This window comes from Monodelphis domestica, chromosome 3 (genome assembly GCF_027887165.1).
Source record: "Monodelphis domestica isolate mMonDom1 chromosome 3, mMonDom1.pri, whole genome shotgun sequence".
Taxonomy (NCBI): Eukaryota; Metazoa; Chordata; class Mammalia; order Didelphimorphia; family Didelphidae; genus Monodelphis; species Monodelphis domestica.
In genome coordinates this window covers 102,511,573-102,531,074 of record NC_077229.1, presented here as the reverse complement: position 1 = coordinate 102,531,074, position 19,502 = coordinate 102,511,573, and the positions used below count along the sequence as shown (strand labels likewise).

The following is a 19,502-nucleotide window of genomic DNA, read 5'->3' as shown; positions in this document are numbered from 1 at the left end:
GAGATGATACTTTGCCACAAGGTACTGCAAAAAAGCTTGAAGCTCATTTTAAATAATTAGCCCATTAAATTCCTTTTACCCACCTCCCTTTGTTCAGACTGCCTTTTTGTGACTTTTCATCAAGTGTCTCACCTATATAAAATTCTTTGGAGAGGGGGACAGGTAAAAGGGGAAAGAGTTGCATACAATTTGATTTGCCATAACCTGTAGGTGACCCCACAAGTACAAGAATGTACTTAGGTCCTGGCATCCCCATAAGGAGATGCTACATGCAATCATGCCATAGCTACTGACTAAAGATGAGATCAGCACAGAATTCTGCAGGGCTTGTTCCTATAAAAGCCTATAAACAAGTACTCAGGGCCAAAGTAGAACTAACTATGCATGTGGTCTTTCTCAAAGGCTGCTCCAACCATGGGCTGTGGACTAAAGAGTGTCCCACACTAATGCATTACTGGTGGAGTTGTGAATTGATCCAACAATTCTGGAAGGCAATTTGGAATCATGCCCAAAGGGCGTATGCTTTGATCCAACAATACCACTTCTAGGTTTGTTGTACTCCAAAGAGATAATTAAAAAAAAAAAGGTTGTACAAAAATATTCATAGCTATGCTCTTTGTGGTGGCAAAAAATTGGAAAATGAGGGGGTGTCCCTTGATTGGGGAATGGCTGAACAAATTGTGGTATATGGTGGTGATGGAATACTATTATGCTATAAAGAATGATGAACTGCTTGACTTCTATATGAATTGGGAAAACCTCCATAAACTAATGCGGAGTGAAATACGCAGAACCAGGAGAATATTATATACAGTAACTGAAACATTGTGGGTCAATCAAATGTAATGGACTTTGCCACTAGTACCAATGCAATGATCCAGGACAATCCCAAGGGACTTATGATGAAGAGAAAGAAATGTGGGAGTAGAAACACAGAAGAAAATGTGATTTATCACTTTTTATATGGGTATAGGATTTGGATTTTGGTTTTAAAAGATTACTCTATTACAAAAAATGAATGTGATAACACATGAATAAAACAGTGGAATTGCTTGTCAGCTCTGGGAGGAGGAGAGGGAGAGAACATGAATCATGGAACCATGGAAAAATATTTTAATTTAAAATTTATTTTAAAAATATAATTATATAAATTATAAAAAAATATTTAAAAATAAAAAGTGTCCCAATCTAAGGATACATTCCCTTTGGGCCACCAAACTCCAATGTTGTAGAAATGGCAAGCTATTATGTAAGAGGCAATAAGGGCACTTTATTTTTTTTTTTAACCATTTCAAATGCAATACTTTATTGAGAAAGAGAAAAAGAAAAGGTTGGCCAGAAAAAAAAGGGCAAAAAAGACCCAGCTTACAGGAAAACTCCTTATTTATAGGAAAATATACCCCTCAGGTTAAATGACATCACCCCATCACATTCCACAGCCTTCCTGAAGGGGGTATCCTCCGAATTAACCTTTTTAGCAAATGGTTAGTCAGGTTTTCTTTTTCTTTTTTTTTTTCATTTTTCTGATAATCTTTTTAATTTGAAATTTTTTATTTAATTAATTACTTATTTAATTAGAGTATTTTTCCATGGTTACATGATTCATGTTCTTTCCCTCCTCTCCTCCCACCCCACTCCTGTAGCCAACAAGCAGTTCCAGTGGGTTTTACATGTGTTTACATGTTTTACATGAAAACCTATTTCCATATTATTGATATTTGCATTAGGATGATCGTTTATAGTCTATGTCCCCAATAATATCCCCATCTACCCATGTGATCAATCAGCTGTATTTCTTCTGTGTTTTTACTCCCACAGTTCTTTCTCTGGATATGGATAGCATTCTTTCTCATAGGTCCCTCAGAATTGCCCTGGATTATTGTACTGCTGCTAGTAGAGAAGTTCATTACATTCAATTGTGACACAGTTTATCAGTCTCTTTGTACAATGTTCTCCTGGGTTCTGCTCCTTTCACTCAGCATCAATTCCTGGAGGTCGTTCTAGTTCACGTGGAATTCCTCCAGTTTATTATTTCTTTTAACACAATAGTATTCCATCACCAACAGATACCACAATTTGTTCTGCCATTCCCCAATTGAAGGGCATCCCCTCCTCTTTTGCCACCACAAAGAGCATGGTTATGAATATTTTTGTACAAGTCTTTTTCCTTATGATCTCTTTGGGGTATAAACCCAGCAGTGGTATGGCTGGATCAAAGGGCAGACAGTCTTTTAAAGCCCTTTGGGCATAGTTCCAAATTGTCGGCCAAAATAGTTGGATCAATTCACAACTCAATCAGCAATGCATTATGTGCCCCAATTTTGCCACAAATAAGGGCACTTTAGAATCAGCAGACTCAGCAGAAACACAACTGATTTTCCCAGAGCAGCTGGAGAAATAGGAAGCTGTGTGGCGCACTAAAAATTTGATAAAGATAAAGAAGAGTTCACCTTGCCAAAGTGTAGGGCCTCCTTATTGTCAGAGACTGGAAGAAAAAAGTGGGGGATGATATCAATAGGCTTTAGATGAGACAAAGAGAAAAGAGAGTTCATATCATCTGGTCTCAGTTTTTTCCAGAAAGTATGAGGTGAGGTCCTTAGTTGAAAGGAAAAAGCAAGCATTGCAGGAATCTTAAGGGGGAAGAGAAGGTTTGGCACAGATTCTGTGGGGAGGGAGATAGGAAATCAATTAGGGAGGAACAGAAAAGCAGTGACTGGCTGCAAGGAGGGTCCAAGTGTAGTTGGAGAACCTACATGTAACCCATTAGTACAGTTGTGTTCCTTTTAGCTTGACAGAGCAGTACTGAGGTCAGAGTTATGTCTCATGCACCTTTATTTCCCTAATGTGCACTACCATATCCAGAATATGCAAAGCCATAGAAGGGGAGAAGTAAAGACTAATTTTACAGATAAAGAAACAAAGGCTCGGAGACATGATGTGACTTTTGTAAAAGGGGATCAATAATACTTGCATTATACCTACCTACAGATTTTTGGAAGAAAAGTGATTATAGAGTTTGCTAGTGGCACAGCCTGCTCTAGAACCCAAGTCTCCTAAATCCCTGTTTTTCTTTTTTTTTTCCTTTTAAGCTTTATTTTTTTAATTAATTAATGTAGACTATTTTTCCATGGTTACATGATTCATGTTCTTTCCCTTGCCTCCTCCAGCTCCATCTCTTCTTCCCTTATTCTCTAGCAAACTATCCACTCAACCATCACCTCTTGCTGGGAGCCATCAAGCCACAACACCTTGACAGAGTCATGCATGGCAGCTAAGGAGCTTTGGCAAGAGGTGATTGCCCACTCAGTCCCCCTTACATGACCTCTCTCATCAATGCCCCTTACCTATGGAATTGACATGATTATTATTCCCCCTAATCTCAAAAGGAATAATGCAAGAGCAAAATACCTGTACCCTAATTCTCTAGAACATCATCAAAAGATCAGACCCTCAAACCCTATCCCAAAAGACTATCATGGGTTAACTTTTACTTAGGTACATAATCCCCAGTGAAACCGCAGCTACAAGCCAAGTCCAAAACTTTTCCACTTACAGAAACCTATTCTCATGAAGTTACCACACAAATCAATCATAGAGGCCCATACAATAAGTATAAGTACATCAAGCTTCAATATGCCTCAGTGACTCAATTTCACAAACCAGTAACTCAGGAACTCCCTAGTGAACTCTGAGAAATGATCAGTCTAAATTTGAATTGTTTTCCCAGTACCCCTCAACCTCAATGATATGATTGTTGAATTGTCTTTTAAGAATTTCTGATTAATTATTCCATTTTATTAAAAGCAATAAGTAATTTTCCTTGATTGTTTGTAAGCTCAAAACTTCTCACAGGGTAATGAGAAAATTAAGCCACCTGTGACAAAATCATTTATCTTGTGTGCAACATTTTATTCTGTCTGTAATCACAAAATACAAGAATATAGAATGTTAATCAAGTGATTTGTTAAAAGTTAATGCATCACTTTTCTAATTATCTCTCTTTGAACATGTGTATTAGGTAATGTATCTGTGTGCCAAGAAAATGGGTATAAAAATAAACACCAGGCCTGGGAATGGAGGAGCTGCTATCAGATGCAAAGCAGTCCCATGACCGTAATGATTAAGCTATCTTCCGTTTGTTATTTTTTTGACTGATCATTCGCCACCTGTCGGGAAACCCTGGAGTCGAGAGCAAGGGTAGACTTTGCCTCTTGCCCGTGGCAACCTCTCAAATCCTTAACAGCAAAAGGACAGAAATTTAAGAATACCTTAAAGAACCAATTGACCCAGAACATTTTTTACCCAGAAGGACAAAATGAAAGAACTTATCTTTCATTTAAAAAATCATATCCATTTATTAATTATAGAGTGGAAATTTTTATTTCAAAGTAAAATTATAATAAAATTTTTGTGTAAATTGACATGCCCAGTCTTTCTGTTAACCTTTCCCTGTTTTTTGGTTCCTTCCCTACTACCTTCAAAAAAGCCCAATCCTTCCCACTCCTTAAAAAGACAACTTTTCCAGACCCTACTGTCGTCTATCTCTCATTCCTTTCTCAGTGAAACTCCCAGAAAATTCTAAGTACACTTTCTACCTTTGCTTTCTCTTCTCTCACTCACTCCCCAACCCCTTGGCAATCCTGCTTCCAATTTCATTGTCCTACTGAAACTACTCTCTTCAAAATTAGAAAAAATCTCTCAACTGCTAAATCCAATGGTCTTTTCTTAAACATACTTCTATATCTAACTACTGTATTTGATATTCTCTTCTCCCTGTGATTTTTATGACAATTTCTTGACTGTTCTCTTCCTAGCTAACTATTCCTTCTTAGTCCCCTTTGCTGATCCTCCTGTTTATGCTGAGTATTTCCTAAAGCTCTGACCTAGGCTCCTTAATCTTCTTCCATACTTTCTTTCTTAGTGACCACATCAGTTTCCATGGGCTTGATTATCATTTCTATACAGATGACTCCCAAATCTATATATCCAGACCCTAAATCTCCCCTAAGCTTCAATCTTGTAGGAACAGTTACTTGTTGGACATTTCAAACTTATATCCTGGAGAAACCCCAAATTCCACATGTTCAAAACTAAATTCAATGTTTCCCCCCTAAATTTTCTCATCTTCCAAACTTTTCTATTTCTTTCCAAACTTCAAAAGCACCACCATCCTCAAGTCCTCCAGATTCATATGATCTCAGTAACCATAATTCATTCTTCCTCACTCCATATGCCTAAAAAATTGTCAAATCTTGTTATTGCTAACTCCGCAAGTTCTCTGAAATCTGACTCCTTGCTACCTGCACTACTACCATCTTAGTTCAAATGCTCATCTCCTCTTGCCTAAATTATTGCAACAGTCTCCTTATTAGTATCTCTGACTTGTCTCTTCACATTTCAGTCCTTCTTCCATACTGCTACAGAAATTATTTTCCTTACTTGTAGACCTAACCATGTCAACCATCTACTCAATAAACTCCAGTGATTCCCTTTTGCCTCTAGAATCAAATAAAAACTTCTGTTTGGCCTTTAAAACCTTTTGTCACCTTGTCCTAATCAGTCTTTCCAGATTCACTGTACATTTTACTCTGTCCTCCACTGTGACTCAACCAAACAAACCTTTAACCTTTTCTCCATCCCTCACATGACACCCTAACTCTTCTTTGTGTCTTTACATTAGCTGCCTCTTGTGGCTAGTTGTACTCCTTCCTCACTTACACCTTACAGAATCTCTCTTCAAGTCACAACTCAAGCATAATCTTCAACATACCTTTCCTGATTGATCTCTTCAATGTTTAAGAGTCCTGCCTTCTCAAACTCCCTTGAATTTAGGTACTTTGTATTCATTTCCTTTGTATTCATTCTGTATGTACTTATATATGTCCTTTCTGTCCTCTCCACTGGAATTTAAGATTCTTTGTAGGTAGCAATTGTTTGATTACTTATTTGTATTGTTAAAGAGAATTATTTACTCTATTGTCTATCTTGACTAAACACCCTACTTAGTACTAGGTGAGATTTAGAAAATTTACACTCTTAGTTGTGAATCTCTTTGAAGAGACCTTAACCTTCAGAAAAACAGTGGTTTGTTTCCTTCTGTCTCCCAGAGGATCTTTGATTTTCACTATAATGGGAGCTCAAGAAACAGAGTTATGGGATAAGTACTCATTAAGGAAACATGGCACAAGCTTTCTTCCTCAAGACACATAAGGAAATTTGAGTGTCCTCTATCCCAGGCACACAATAGCCAAGAATGGGGCAAGGGTTTACAAAGATCACCTGGACCTGACTGTGATGATCTTTAGTGCTCTCTCTAGGATTTGCTTAATCTTGGGTTTCTCAAACCTTGGGGAGGCCCTGAGTCTAAGATAGAATTATAGCAGTTATAAAGTCTCAGCACTCCTTCCCACAAGCCTAAATATTATGGCCTTTATGGAACCCTACTCCAGAACAACTCAAAACCTACTTCTATTCTTGCTTCTTAGAACTGGAGTTTCTCTAAAAGGTAAATTGCATTCTATGGAGAAATAATACCACCATAAGCATAGCACTTTAAACTTTAACATATACAATTTTATTTAATAATTGCTAAAACAACACAAGGCAGGTGGAACAGATATTATGTGGCCCGTAGGAAACTGAAGCCCAGAGCAATTAAGGACTTACCTCAAGTCACATTGTGAGTCAATGGGAACACTGTGACTAGAAAGCCCTAGACTCTTTAACAACTATAATAATAACTGACACTTAGATAGCACTTTTAAGCTTTTAAAGCACTTTTCATACATTATCTCATTTTAACCTCACAATAAACTTCAGAGGTAGGTTTTACAGCTCTAATTACTACCATTTTGCAGATAAGAAAACTAATGCTTACTGAAGTGAAATTACTCAGCCATGGTGACCCAGCTATTGAGTGTTGGGTAAGGTCCAGCCTTAGTCTTCCTGACTATATGTCCATCACTCCAGCCACCAAAGCATTCTGCTGCTTTTGCTAACCTAGGTTCAAAATTGGTGAGGTGAGGAAAGAGAGAAAAGAGGACATAACTGAAACCTACCATTGGTGACAGAGAGGTTTGCAAATGTCTGCATGACAAAATAGTGAGGCAGGATCCCTGGCTGAAATTTGGTCAAAACCTCCTCCATCACTCTGTTGATAAACCGTTTCCCCACAGCAACAAGGACACTGCTAGCAGCCTGCTGCCAATCCAGGATTAATTCCTAGACCACCATGAAGAGATACAAAAGATATTAACAAGCATCTGACAATAATATTCAGAAACAGAGAATCAAATAAAAAGCATCACTAAAAACCATCAGTAGGTAAAAAGAGAAGCAGTTCTAAACCAATAGGGATATCCTAATATTGAGACACTATCACCAGTGTAACATGGGAGAGATGGTATTCAATTTTCTGTGTTTCCCCACACTAACCAATGGCTACCTACATGCCATGGATAATTAGGGTCTCCATAGTAAAAAACTGTTGATGGAGCTATGAATCAGTACAATCATTTCAGGAAGCAAGTTGGAATTATACTAAAAAGCAACAAAAATGTCACTTTTGATCTAGAGATATGTACCCTAAGGAGAACAAAGACAAGAAGTAAAGTCCCAAATGTTCAGAAGTACTTCTTGGGATAGCAATGAATTAAAAACAAATGAGGAATAGCTAAACTGCAGTATGTTAATATAATAAAATATTACTGCAATGTAAAAAAATGACTATGAAAAATTCAAAGATTCAAGGAAAACTTACATGAACTAATGCAAAATGAATTAAGTTAAAACAAGGAAAACAATATACATAAGGATTGTGATCATATAAAGAGAAGGAACAAAAACCCCAACAACAACAAAAAAAAACCCAATCTTGAATGCAGTGTAATTTTAACTAAACTTGGCCCTGGAGAAGAGATGTTGTGTACAACTCTGGATGCCATGATTTAAGAAAGATAATGATAAAGCTGGAGAGTGTCTAGAAGACAACAACCAGGCTGGTGAAGTATATCATGAGAACCAGATGAAAGAATAGATGTTTACTTAGCCTGGAGGAAAGAAAACTCAGGAGAAACACAATAGCTGTCTTCAAGTATTTGAAAGGCTGTAATATAGAGGAGGGATTAGATTTGTTCTTTTTGGTCCCAGAAGGCAGAATCAGGAACAATGTGTAGAAGTTACAAGGAGACAAATTTAGGTTTGATGTAAGGAGAAACTGCCCCCAAATTAGAGCTGCCCAAAAGTGAAATGGGCTACCTCTAGAATGATAAGTTATCCCATTTGGGGGGTCATTCAAGTAGAAGCTAAATATCAACTTGTCAAATATGTTCAAACAGGAATTCTTTTCATATATAGGTTTGACTAAATGGCCACTGAGGTCCCTTCAAACTCTGAGTTTCTGCGATTCTAGGAAAATTTATCTCCCAAAGGGCTACAATGTTAGACTGGATTGAGATATTAACTTTTTTTCTCTTAAAATGCTTCCTCCATCCCCTTTCTTCCTTTAAAAATATTTGTATAAGGTATGACTTGCTGGGTAAAGAATGGTGAAGATGATATAAAAACAAAAGTTATTAATAAAATTTTAAAAAAACTAGTCTCAAGAGGCTGGAGAAAGTAGAGAGTACAAGAGCAGAAACCAATAAACATGGACACAATTGAACACACAATGTTTTTCTAGGGAAAAACAAACAAAAAAAACACTATGTGACCAAATGATGGCTTGTGCCAAAATACAAGCTCTATTCAAAACTCTACAAGGCCCTGGTTATCATTCATGTTGCAGGTAAAATTAATTCACTGGAATCACAGAATGTCAGAGTTAGATGAGACCAAGCAGCCATGTAGTCCTTTGCCCTCACTTTAATGAGAAGGAAACTAAGGCCCAGGCAGGGTAAATGACTTAGTAAATCAACGACAGAGCCAAGATTAAAATCTAAGTCTCACAACTCCTAGGCCAGAGCTCTTTCCATAATGGCATGCTCTCTTCATTCCTTTCCATGGTAGTTAATTTAGAAGTAAAGAAGTAAACAACAGAGCATCTAAGGGCTCAGTAGAAAGACAAGCAGGCCTGGAGATGGGAGGTCCTGGGTTCAAATATGATCTCAGACACTTCCCTGGGCAAATCACTTCACCCTAATTGCCTAGATCCTACCACTCTTTTGCCTTGGAACTGATAATTATCAATTAGCATAATTATCAATTCTAAGAAAGAAGGTATGGGTTAAAAAGAAAAAATATCAAGAGGCCTTAAGTGTTCCACTATACTGTATACCTAAATTCACAACCTCCTTTTCAGGGATGCAGAAACTATATAAAAAATAGGGTCTGATTGAGAAAGCAGAGTCCTTCAAGGAGCAATAGGTCCCATTATGTCCTAAGTACTTGCTCTGGATTTAGTTTCCCCACCTGAAAAACTCAAGTTTGTCTGTACCCAAATCTACATTTCAGGGACTTTGGGAGGATTAGACCTCTGGGTCTTTCAGAGGAGTGGGATCAAACTCAGATGAAATATTAATTGAGAAAACTACAAAATAACATTATCTATGATTTATAATATTTTTATTTTATTTTGTTAAAAATTTCTCAATTACATTTTAATCTGGGCAGTGCAGGGCCTACACTGGGACCCTAATTTGAAACCTCTGCTTTAGAGGTTACCACTGAACCCTAAGAAAGACTGCATTAAGGAAACATTATTTCAGTGTTGTTGCTGATGTAGAAAACTACAAATAAAGACAGAAAGAGAACTATCCTTTGACAAAATAAGCACTTCATTCTGCAAGGCAGGTAAATAAGACTATAAAAACTGCTTATTCAGCTCTTACCTTAGATTTGGTCATTTCATTTGAGGCCAAAATGATAACTATCTTGGCTGTGCACCGATCCAGCTCATCTATGTTATTCTTCACAATTGTTTCCATGGCCTTCAGGATAATGACTCGGTATGGATATACTAGCTAAAAGGAAAGAAAAATCTACAGGTCAAGCTGGGAGAGTGCTGAAGGATTCCTATAAATTCCTGACATGTGGCAAAGGCTTCTTGTGTAGATAAGAAGCAAAAGTAAATTATGGCAATCATAGCCACTGGGTTCTCCTGAATGCTGCCTGACACTTGAAGCTATACTGATGACTCATCTCTTCAGGTTTTTCTCCACCATGCCATATATAAACCTCTTCATTCTGGAAGCTCCACTCTACCCTTCCCATTTCACTTTTCAGACTGGAAGAATCCTCTGCCCCTGTGGCCTCACTTTTACATAGACACATATATACATATACACACACACACATATCTATTGAGTCACCAAAAATTGGCCTTCACTTCCTCCTACCCAAATTTCATCCTCTCAACCCCCTTGAAAACTAAAAAAAAAAAAATAAATGCCAATGTATGTATCAACTTTCCACATTGGCTATATCCAAAAAAAATTTTTTGTCTTGTTGTGCACTCTGAATTCTTCACTTCTTATCGTAAAAGCAGTAGCATGTTTCATCATTTGTCCTCTGGAGTCATGTTTGGTCATTATGACACTAGTTCTTATAAAGCCATTTGCCTCGTTACCATATTTATTGTCATTGGATAAATTGTTCTGGTTCTGTTTACTTCACTCAGCATCAGATCATACAAGTCCAAGATTTCTTTGAAATAACTCCCTTTATAATTTTTCCTACACAATAGTATTCTATCACATTCACATATCAAACTTGCTCACCCATTCCTCATTTACAGCCTAGCCCTCAGACTACCAATGTTTATTACCTAAAAAGAGCTGTAAATATTTGTGTACAGTATTAAGAGTTCATTTTACTTAAAACTAATCCCTCCTATAATTTACCCTCTTTCTAATTTCTAGTCCTCTCTTTTCCCCTTTCCCTCCTTCCTCTATGTTGAATGAACTACATTTCTCTACCAAATTGTGCTTGGGTATGTATTCTTTCCTTCAACCAGTTCAAATAAAAGTGAGGTTGAAGTGTTAGCTGCTTCCCATTCCCTTTGTGTCTATTTGCATACCCTAATTATGTAAGAAACATTTTTCCTAACTCTCCCCTCTTTTTTCTCCCCAGGTATTTCCTCTTCCCTCCTTTCCATTCTTCTTTTAAGACCACTGGGACATAATAGAGCCATTCTCATTCCTTCTAATTGGACTAGCTCTATAACCCCAGACAAAAACAGGATTCAGAAGGGTTACATCATCTCCCTATATTTGAATGTAAGCAGTTTATATAATGTAAATATTCATGGTTACCATTTAAGTTTCTATGCAGCTTGGGACTTTTCATAAGGAATTCTTGGAAGTCCTTTATTTCATTCAAAATTTATTCCACACCCCACCAAATAGCATTATACTTAGTTTTGCTGGGCAAGTTATTATTCGCCTATATCCTTTGCCTTCTGGAATATCATATTGTAAGTTCTCTATACTCATTTTTTAGGGATGGCTGCTAAATACTAGATGATCCTGATTATGGTTCCTTTCTTTCTATTTACAGTATTTTTTTATTTGACCTACTGTGATGATCTTAGTTTTCACTTAGGAGTTTGTTTCAGGATATGACTGGTGGGTTCATTAGATTTCCTTCCATTCTGCCCTCTGGTTCTAAGATAGAGATGGTGAACCTTTTCAAAATGGAGTGCCAGGCCCTGCCCTGACCCCAGCCCACAAACCTAGTGCTATATCTGGCCCCCACCCCCAGAAAACTTGGTCCATGCCCTTCCCCACCACGGAGTGCCAGGCATGCTCTGCCCCCTTTTATCCCACACAGGAGAGGGAGAAAGTGCTCCCATCGGGCGGGCAGAGGGGCAGATGATGTGAAAAAATGTCATCAGGCATGGTGGAGAGGGGGAAGTAAACAGCTCCACCCAAGTTTCTCTACCTTTCTAGCAACAAACTGGGGTGAAGAGGGGAGGCGGTGCCACATGCCCACAGAGTGTGTTCTGCATGCTATCTTTGGCATCTGTGCCATAGGTTCACCATCATTGTTCTAAGAGATCTAGGAAGTTAAGATTTCTTAAAATTGGATGTCTAAAATCTTTTTCTGGTCATGGCATTCAGAGAGTACATTGATTCCTAAATTTTTTCTCTTTGACCTGTTTTCTGGGTCAGTTATTTTTGCTCTATTACCTTGTCTTTTTTTTTTTCAGTTTGACTTAGTTTTGATATTTGCTGTCTCCTGGAGTCACTGACTTATGTTTGATATACACTAACTTCCAGGAAGTTTGTTGCTTGGGCAAGGTTTTGTACTTTTTGTGTCAAGTAGTTAATTTTCAAATTCTTTCTTCCATAGCTCTCATTTCTTTTCTAATTTTTTCCTCAAGTGCTATTTCATTTTTAAAAAATTAACTTTTTGTAATTCATGCTTCATCTGCTCCAAGAATTCTAGCTAAGTTTATGCCCACACTGTGTTTTTCTCCAAGTCATTGTCTGTAAATGGTTTGGAGTCATTCTCTTCTTCCAGTTTGTGTCTTGAGCATTTTGGCTACAATAACAGTTCATTACAGAGGATTTCTTTTTTGTTTGCCCATTCTCTCAGCCTAATTCCTGTATTCAGACTTGATGTTAGGGATAGGCTCTGCAACACTTCTGGAGAACTGGTTCTGTTGCTGCTTTCTTGGAGTACTGAATGATGTGTTATTCCAGGATCTTAGGGACAATGACATACTCCTAATCCCCATAATTTAATGTCAGATGGTCTTCTGTCTGGGACAAGAGAAGATACATATGAAGTAACAGGGACATATCTGAACCCCCTGTTTCTTCCTCCCTTTCTCCTTCTTGTCTTGGTGTTATCTTTTACTCCTTAGAGCTGGCATCCTTCCCAGACTGAGGTCTGCCTCCAATGTAGTTAAGCCTCTACTCGAGGTCTTCCCCTAGTTAGGACAAAAACTGTCTTAAAACTGCTTTAAACTATGGTTCTTCACCCCCGAAAATATTGAAGTGCAAGTCAGGGGGCTAATAACACCTTACTGAAAAAAACACACTATCCCATTCAATATCAAGGAACACAACACTGGGCATGGGTCTTCTATGTTGCCAGTTGGTAGCTGTACCCACTGCAAGGATCCAACATTGGTCTGAGGTGCCCCGGTATGGGTCTCTTTTTACTCTAGTGTTCAGCTTCTCCCTGGTGGTATATTGCTTCAAGTGTTATATGTTCCTGTCCCAATCCGGTCTCCATTGTCAATTGCTGTCTTGCCTCCATATGCCAATCTGGGCCAAAGGATTTACTATGACTTTTTTTTAATTTCTCCATTATGATTCAATCTGGTGCATTTTCTAGATCTGTTTTGAATTATGGATGGGAACTCAACTGTATTTCCTCCTCCTACTCTGCCATAAAGGCTCTACCTCATGGCTTTATGTTCTATTGGCTGGCTCCTTTCAGAATCTCCAATTATAAAGAGACCCAAGCCAAAGATGTTTTCATCCCTCTCTAGGTTGCACTGCTGACAACTCCACAGGACTTTCTCTACCAAACCTTGGAAGCTTACTTCATTCCACACTACTTCTCACAGGATAAGTACTGTCTGCCTCTGTAGCCTCATCTTTTGATTGGTTGGTTCCTCCTAGAACCTCCAATTAAGGAAGAGACCCAGACCAAAGATGTCCTCACTGCAAATGAATGATCTCCACAGGACTTTCCTGCCATAGCCGTGTACCTCCATTCTACTCTTTTCAACTCCCTTTTTGGTGTTGTCTATTCCCATTAAAACATAAACTCTTTAAAGGATAGGAACTCTCCTTTCTGCTTCCATTTGCTGGTACTCAACCATGCCTGGCACAGAGTAAGCACTTAATAAATACTTGTTGAACAACTACTGTAAGCCCAACGCCTCCAGGAAGCTTCCTAAGATAATATAATCCTTTTTCAACCAACAAAGAAACTTAAAAAGGAGACTTTCATTTTCTTCAAAAAGAAACCGGGGAGGGGGGGGGGGGGGGTGTGGTGGTAGTAGCTCAGTGGATTGAGAGCCAGGCCTTGGATCCAATACACAGTATTGATTCCAAGACAGAAGGTAAGAGTTTAAAAAAAAAGAAAAAGAAAAAGAAACCCAGGGGCAGCTAGGTGGTTCAGTGGATTGAGGGCCAGCTTAGAGATGGGAGGGTCCTAGATTCAAATTTGGCCTCAGACACTTCCTACCTTTTTGACCATGGGCAAGTCACTTAAACCCCAATTCCTAGTCCTAGCTGCTCTTCCACCTTGGAACCAAAACACAGTATTGATTCTAAGGCAAAAGATAAGGATTTTTAAAAAAATGAATTGGAAATTGAGAGAATGCCCATCAACTGGGGAACAGCTGAACAAATTATGGTATGATTGTGATGGAACACTATTGTGCCATAAGAAATAATGAGTGGAGGGGGCAGCTGGGTAGCTCAGTGGATTGAGAGCCAGGCCTAGAGACGGAAGGTCCTAGGTTCAAATCCGGCCTCAGACACTTCCTAGCTGTGTGACCCTGGGCAAGTCACTTGACCCCCATTGCCTACCCTTACCACTCTTCTGCCTTGGAGCCAATACACAGTATTGACTCCAAGACGGAAGGTAAGGGTTTAAAAAAAAAAAAAAGAAATAATGAGTGGAATGATTTCAGAAGAATCTGGGAAGATTTATATAAATGTATACAAAGTGAAGTGAGTAGAACCAGGAAAACACTATATACACAGTAACAGCAATACTATAATGAAGATCAACTATAAAGTTTAGCTACTCTAATCACTAGAATGATATACAATGATTCCAAAGAACTAGTGATAAAATGTGCTATCCACCTCTAGAGAGAGAACTGATGAACTCTGAGCTCAGACTGAAGCATACCAATTTTAAACCTAATTTTTCTTTCCTTTTTTTTTGTGGGCAATGGAAATGTTTTGAAAATGTTATGCATGTCTTCATATGTATGACAGGAATCATACATATTGCTTGTTTTCTCCTAGCCATAACTTGTTTATGATGTGACTTTTATATATAAGCTGAGTATCTATTTGGCGTTTATTTTGATGATTATTGCTTTGTAGTACAATTTGAGATTTGACACTGGGAAGCCTCCTTCCCAATTTCTTTTTCACTAATTCCCCCAAACAGCTTTGACCTTCTGTTCCTCCATATTAAATTTATTCTAGTTCTATAAAGCATTTGCATGGCACTAAGAAAATGAATTTAAAAAGTAGTAGTATCATTTTTATTATGTTGGCTCATCCTACCTATAAGCAATTCATATATTTCCAATTATTTATTTGTTTTTGTTTCTATAAAACGTTTTGTAGTTGTACTGGTAAGGTTTCTGTGTATCTTAGGAGTATTTTAAACAATCTGCATTTACTTTAAATGGAATTTCTTTTTCTATCTCCCCCTGGATTTTGTTGGTAATATACAAAAATATTAATGATTTGTGTAAATTGATTTTATATCCTGCAACTTTGCTGAAGTTATTGTTTCAATTAAAATTTTAATCGACTCTAAATAAATGACCCATATTTAACAAAAACCAGTCATTTTTTCTTTCTGTATATGTATTCTTTCAATTTTCTTTTTCTTATTTGTTAACAGCTTGAATTTCTAGCACAGTATCAAGTAATATTGATGATAAAAAACAAATTCTTAATTCATCCCTGATATTACTGAAAAGGCTTCTAACTTATCCCCATTATTATATAATACTGGCTCATAGTTTCAGATACACTACTTAACATATGAAAGAAACATCCATTTATTCCTACACTTGGCAATATTCTTAACAGAAATTGTTTGATCCATTTTGATTTTTAGGAAGCCTGTTATGTAAGGTTTCATGTATTCCTTATACTAAGCTTTAATTCTCCTTCCAAATATTTTATCTAGCTCTCTCATTTATTTTGAAAGTCCTTCCTTCATTTGAGTTTTTTAAACTCTTGCTTCACACTTCTTCAAAAAATTCTAGTTGATCTTTCAGTCACATTGTGTTTTTAATCTTTGCTTTGCTGGTACACGTTGGAGATATTTTCTTCTGGGTTTGTCTTCTGGGGCTTGGGCATTCCAAACTCCATAATAGCTCCTTATTAGAGATGTCATTTTGTTGATTACTCAGTCTTCCAGCCTTACTTCTCAAATTGAAATCTTGTCTTAAGTTCTGTGCACTTCCAGAGAGTATCTGGGCCATATTTGATTGTAATCTATATCCCTGGGGTTTTATTACCATTCTCTGTGGGTATTTAAGGATCTCAGATGCCATTCAAGCACAAAGCTACAAACTTTCAGCTTGTCTTAAGCATTCTGACTTGGGGCAAAGTCTTATTGCAATGCCTTTGGTGTGAGTTTTCCAAGCTTCTGAGAAATCAGTTTGGCCCTGGGCAACAGAATAGTTGAATTTAATGTAACTGGAACTCTAGTAGGCTACAGCTCACATCCAGACCTATCAGTTAAAAAGGCCTTGCAGGTTCAGAGGACAAGAATTCCTTGCCCTTGTTACTAAGATGTAGGAATCAGATGGGATTTATGAATCCAGGGTCAGGACCACACAACTGCCTATCACTGCTGTACCTGTACCTTGTCCTGGCACATAGCCACAACTCCTTCTTTGACCCAGGTTCAGAGCAACAGAGCTTCAGGCTCCTCTTCCTGTTCCTTGCATGCTATAAATCTTCAAACCCTGTTCTCATGGGATCTACAATTCTAATCTTTATTCTGATATAGAACCCCAAGGTTTACATATAGATATATACATACAATATCTACACACACACACACACATATATTTTGATATACATTTCCAAATAAATAACACCTAGTATCCATACTGAAAAGCTCTGTTTGGGACTCCCTACATGGAACCTTTCCCAGTGCCTGAAGGCTTCTAGCTATCTTGTTAGGTTGACATGGGCTAAGATAATGGTTCAGTATAGTTTCTCCTGGTATTTCCAACTCACTATTTGGTGTGTTGCTCTTCTCAAAACTTGGTTGGAGTAATTATGGAAGATCATACTGATTCTTCTTACTCCTCTGTCAATTTCCCTTTGAATAGGATTGCTAAATTAGTAAATTAGATAAGAGTAACACTGTGGACATTGCTTGCCTACATCTTAGAAAAGCTTTGGATAAAGTATCTCATACTATTCTTATAGAAAAGATGAAGAGATATAGATTAAATGACAATATAAACAGGGTCAGGGCTGCTTGGATGGTGAGATTCAAAAAGTAGTTATTAATGGTTCAAGGTCAATATGGCAGAGGGTATCCAGTAGATTATCCCAGGAATCTGGCTCTGAGCTGTTTAACAAAGACACAAATGAAAGCACTCATCAAATCTGCATCACACAAAGCTAGAAGGGATAACTTAAAGAGAAGGCTTAAAGTGTGAAAATCTTAAAGAATTTTGACAAGCTAGAACATTAGGCAGATCTAAGATGAAATCCAATAGTAATAAATGTAGTACTGCATTTAGGTACCTCCCAAAAATCAATTTCTTGAGTACAAAATGAAGAAGGCATAATTAGACAGCAATTGTTCTGAAAAAGATCTCAGGGCTTAAGGGACTGAAAACTTGATGTGAGTTAGCAATGTGATTTGGCAGTAAAGAAAAAGCAATACACAACAAAACTCACTATGTTTACCCTCAAATCCACGTCTCTTTCAAACTTTCCATTTCTTCATCAATACCCTTCTAATCATTCAGTTCTGGCCTTATCCTTGAATCACCACCTCTCACCCCCATCCTACATATCTAATTAGTTCCCAAATTTTGTCACTTCTACTAGCTCAGGAGCTCTCAAACTTGTCTCTTTCTACTCACATGAGCTAATTCAAGACCTATTACAGTAACTCCCTAAATGGTGTCCCTGATCCAAATGTCTCCCTTTATCCAATCGGTCCTTCACAAAACTGCCAAAATGATTTTCCCCAAAATCAAATCCAAACAATCACTTCCCTACTCAATAAAACTCCAATGACTTCCTATTTGCTCCAGGATCAACTTCAGGATCATCTTTAGAGGTCACTGTTTGTTAATTTTTAGTTTTTATGTAATTTTTATAATGTGCATAATTACTAGAATAGCTATATACATATGTAAAATTAATGAATAATTGACTACACATTTATTGAGGGTATGTATTCAAAATTTTGTTTACTATTAGGGTGCACAATCAAAAAAAGTTTGGAGACTGCTGTCGTAGATAATTGCAAACCCAGCAAGTCTGGGTATAAACTGCTTAGCACTACCATGGATGCTCAGTCCTGTTAATAGGGAAGCCAGTTGATGTGGCTACATGCTAAGTGCCCTCTCGTGGACAATGAGATGCTGCAATCTCTAGAAGCATACAAATATTCATGAAAGAAAAAATTTCTCATAGCTCCTAGATGGGTAAGCTTCCAGGAGAGCAACTTGGATAATTACATTCTCTTACTGGAAAATTAATACAATGGCTTACTATTATCCTAAATCAGTGATGGTGAACCTTTTAGAGATTTCGTGCCCAAACTACATCCTCAAGCCAGTGAGTACCCCCCTCCACCTCCTCTTTACCACAGATAGCAGAGGGAGAAATGCTCACTTTGGGTGGCTGGGCAGAGGGGCAGGGCATTTGAAAAATTTCTTCAGGTGCTGGGAAGAGAGAAGGTCCTCTAGCATGTATGCCATGGGTTTGCCAACACGGTCCTAGAACATGAGTTTTAAGTGCATGAGCTAACTTGTGCTTTTGCAGTCAAATGCCACAAGTATGTCAGGGTCAGGTGTCACACATAGGAAGCTAGTATGTAAAGTATGACACCACTGAGAAATAAACTACACTAATGATAAGGCATTAGATATAGTCTATGAAAAATTAGTCTATGAAAGACCCTCCAAATTAAATCCACAAATATTTGGCTATTGGTAACTTAAATGCAAAAGTGGGCATTGGGGAGGACAACAAAATAACATGTTGGAAAATATAGTTGCATAGCAAGAAATAGGGACAAAGATTTACAAATTACATAGTTTCCTATGCTGATACATCACAAAAACTTTTTAAAAAATTAAGAGGCACTGAAGATGGCAAGCACCAATTAACATCACAAAAATGAAAGTATTATTTTAACAGGCAAGAAGTGATTTATTAATAATGAAGATAATGATAACAATACAGCTAAGCGATATTACTAAATATAATGTCTGTCAGACTACAAATCTGTTTACACAAAGATCAGAATGCTGGACTTAGGAGGCAGGAAAACCAAAATTCAAATTCAGCCTTAGACAGTTTCCAGCACTTAGCCCAGAGGCTGGCATATAGCAGTTATTTAATAAATTTTTATTTATTAACCAACTTACTAGCTGTGTGACCCTAAGCAAATCACTTAACCTCTCTCAGCCTCAATTTCCTAAACTGTAAAATAGGGAAAATAATATCACCTACCTTACAGGATTATCATGAGAATCAAATGATGTATATAAACATTCTTTAAACATTATAGCACTAGCTAAATGTTAGCTATTTCTATTATTATTAATTACTAATAGAAAACTAGAAAATATATGATGAAATATA

General features: G+C 37.5%; 1 protein-coding gene across 13 annotated transcripts in view; it reads right to left on the bottom strand.

The window, feature by feature from the left end:
• Window positions 1-19,502, bottom strand: part of MROH1 (maestro heat like repeat family member 1) — a 207,750-nt gene that overhangs the window by 146,438 nt on the left and 41,810 nt on the right. For all 13 annotated transcript variants that reach the window (XM_056820705.1, XM_056820706.1, XM_016432035.2 and 10 more), the window contains 2 exons: window positions 9,828-9,959; window positions 7,059-7,221 (listed from right to left, as the gene is read on the bottom strand). In XM_056820705.1, coding sequence (XP_056676683.1) covers window positions 7,059-7,221; window positions 9,828-9,959 — 295 coding nt within the window. The remainder of the gene's footprint in view (window positions 1-7,058; window positions 7,222-9,827; window positions 9,960-19,502) is intronic.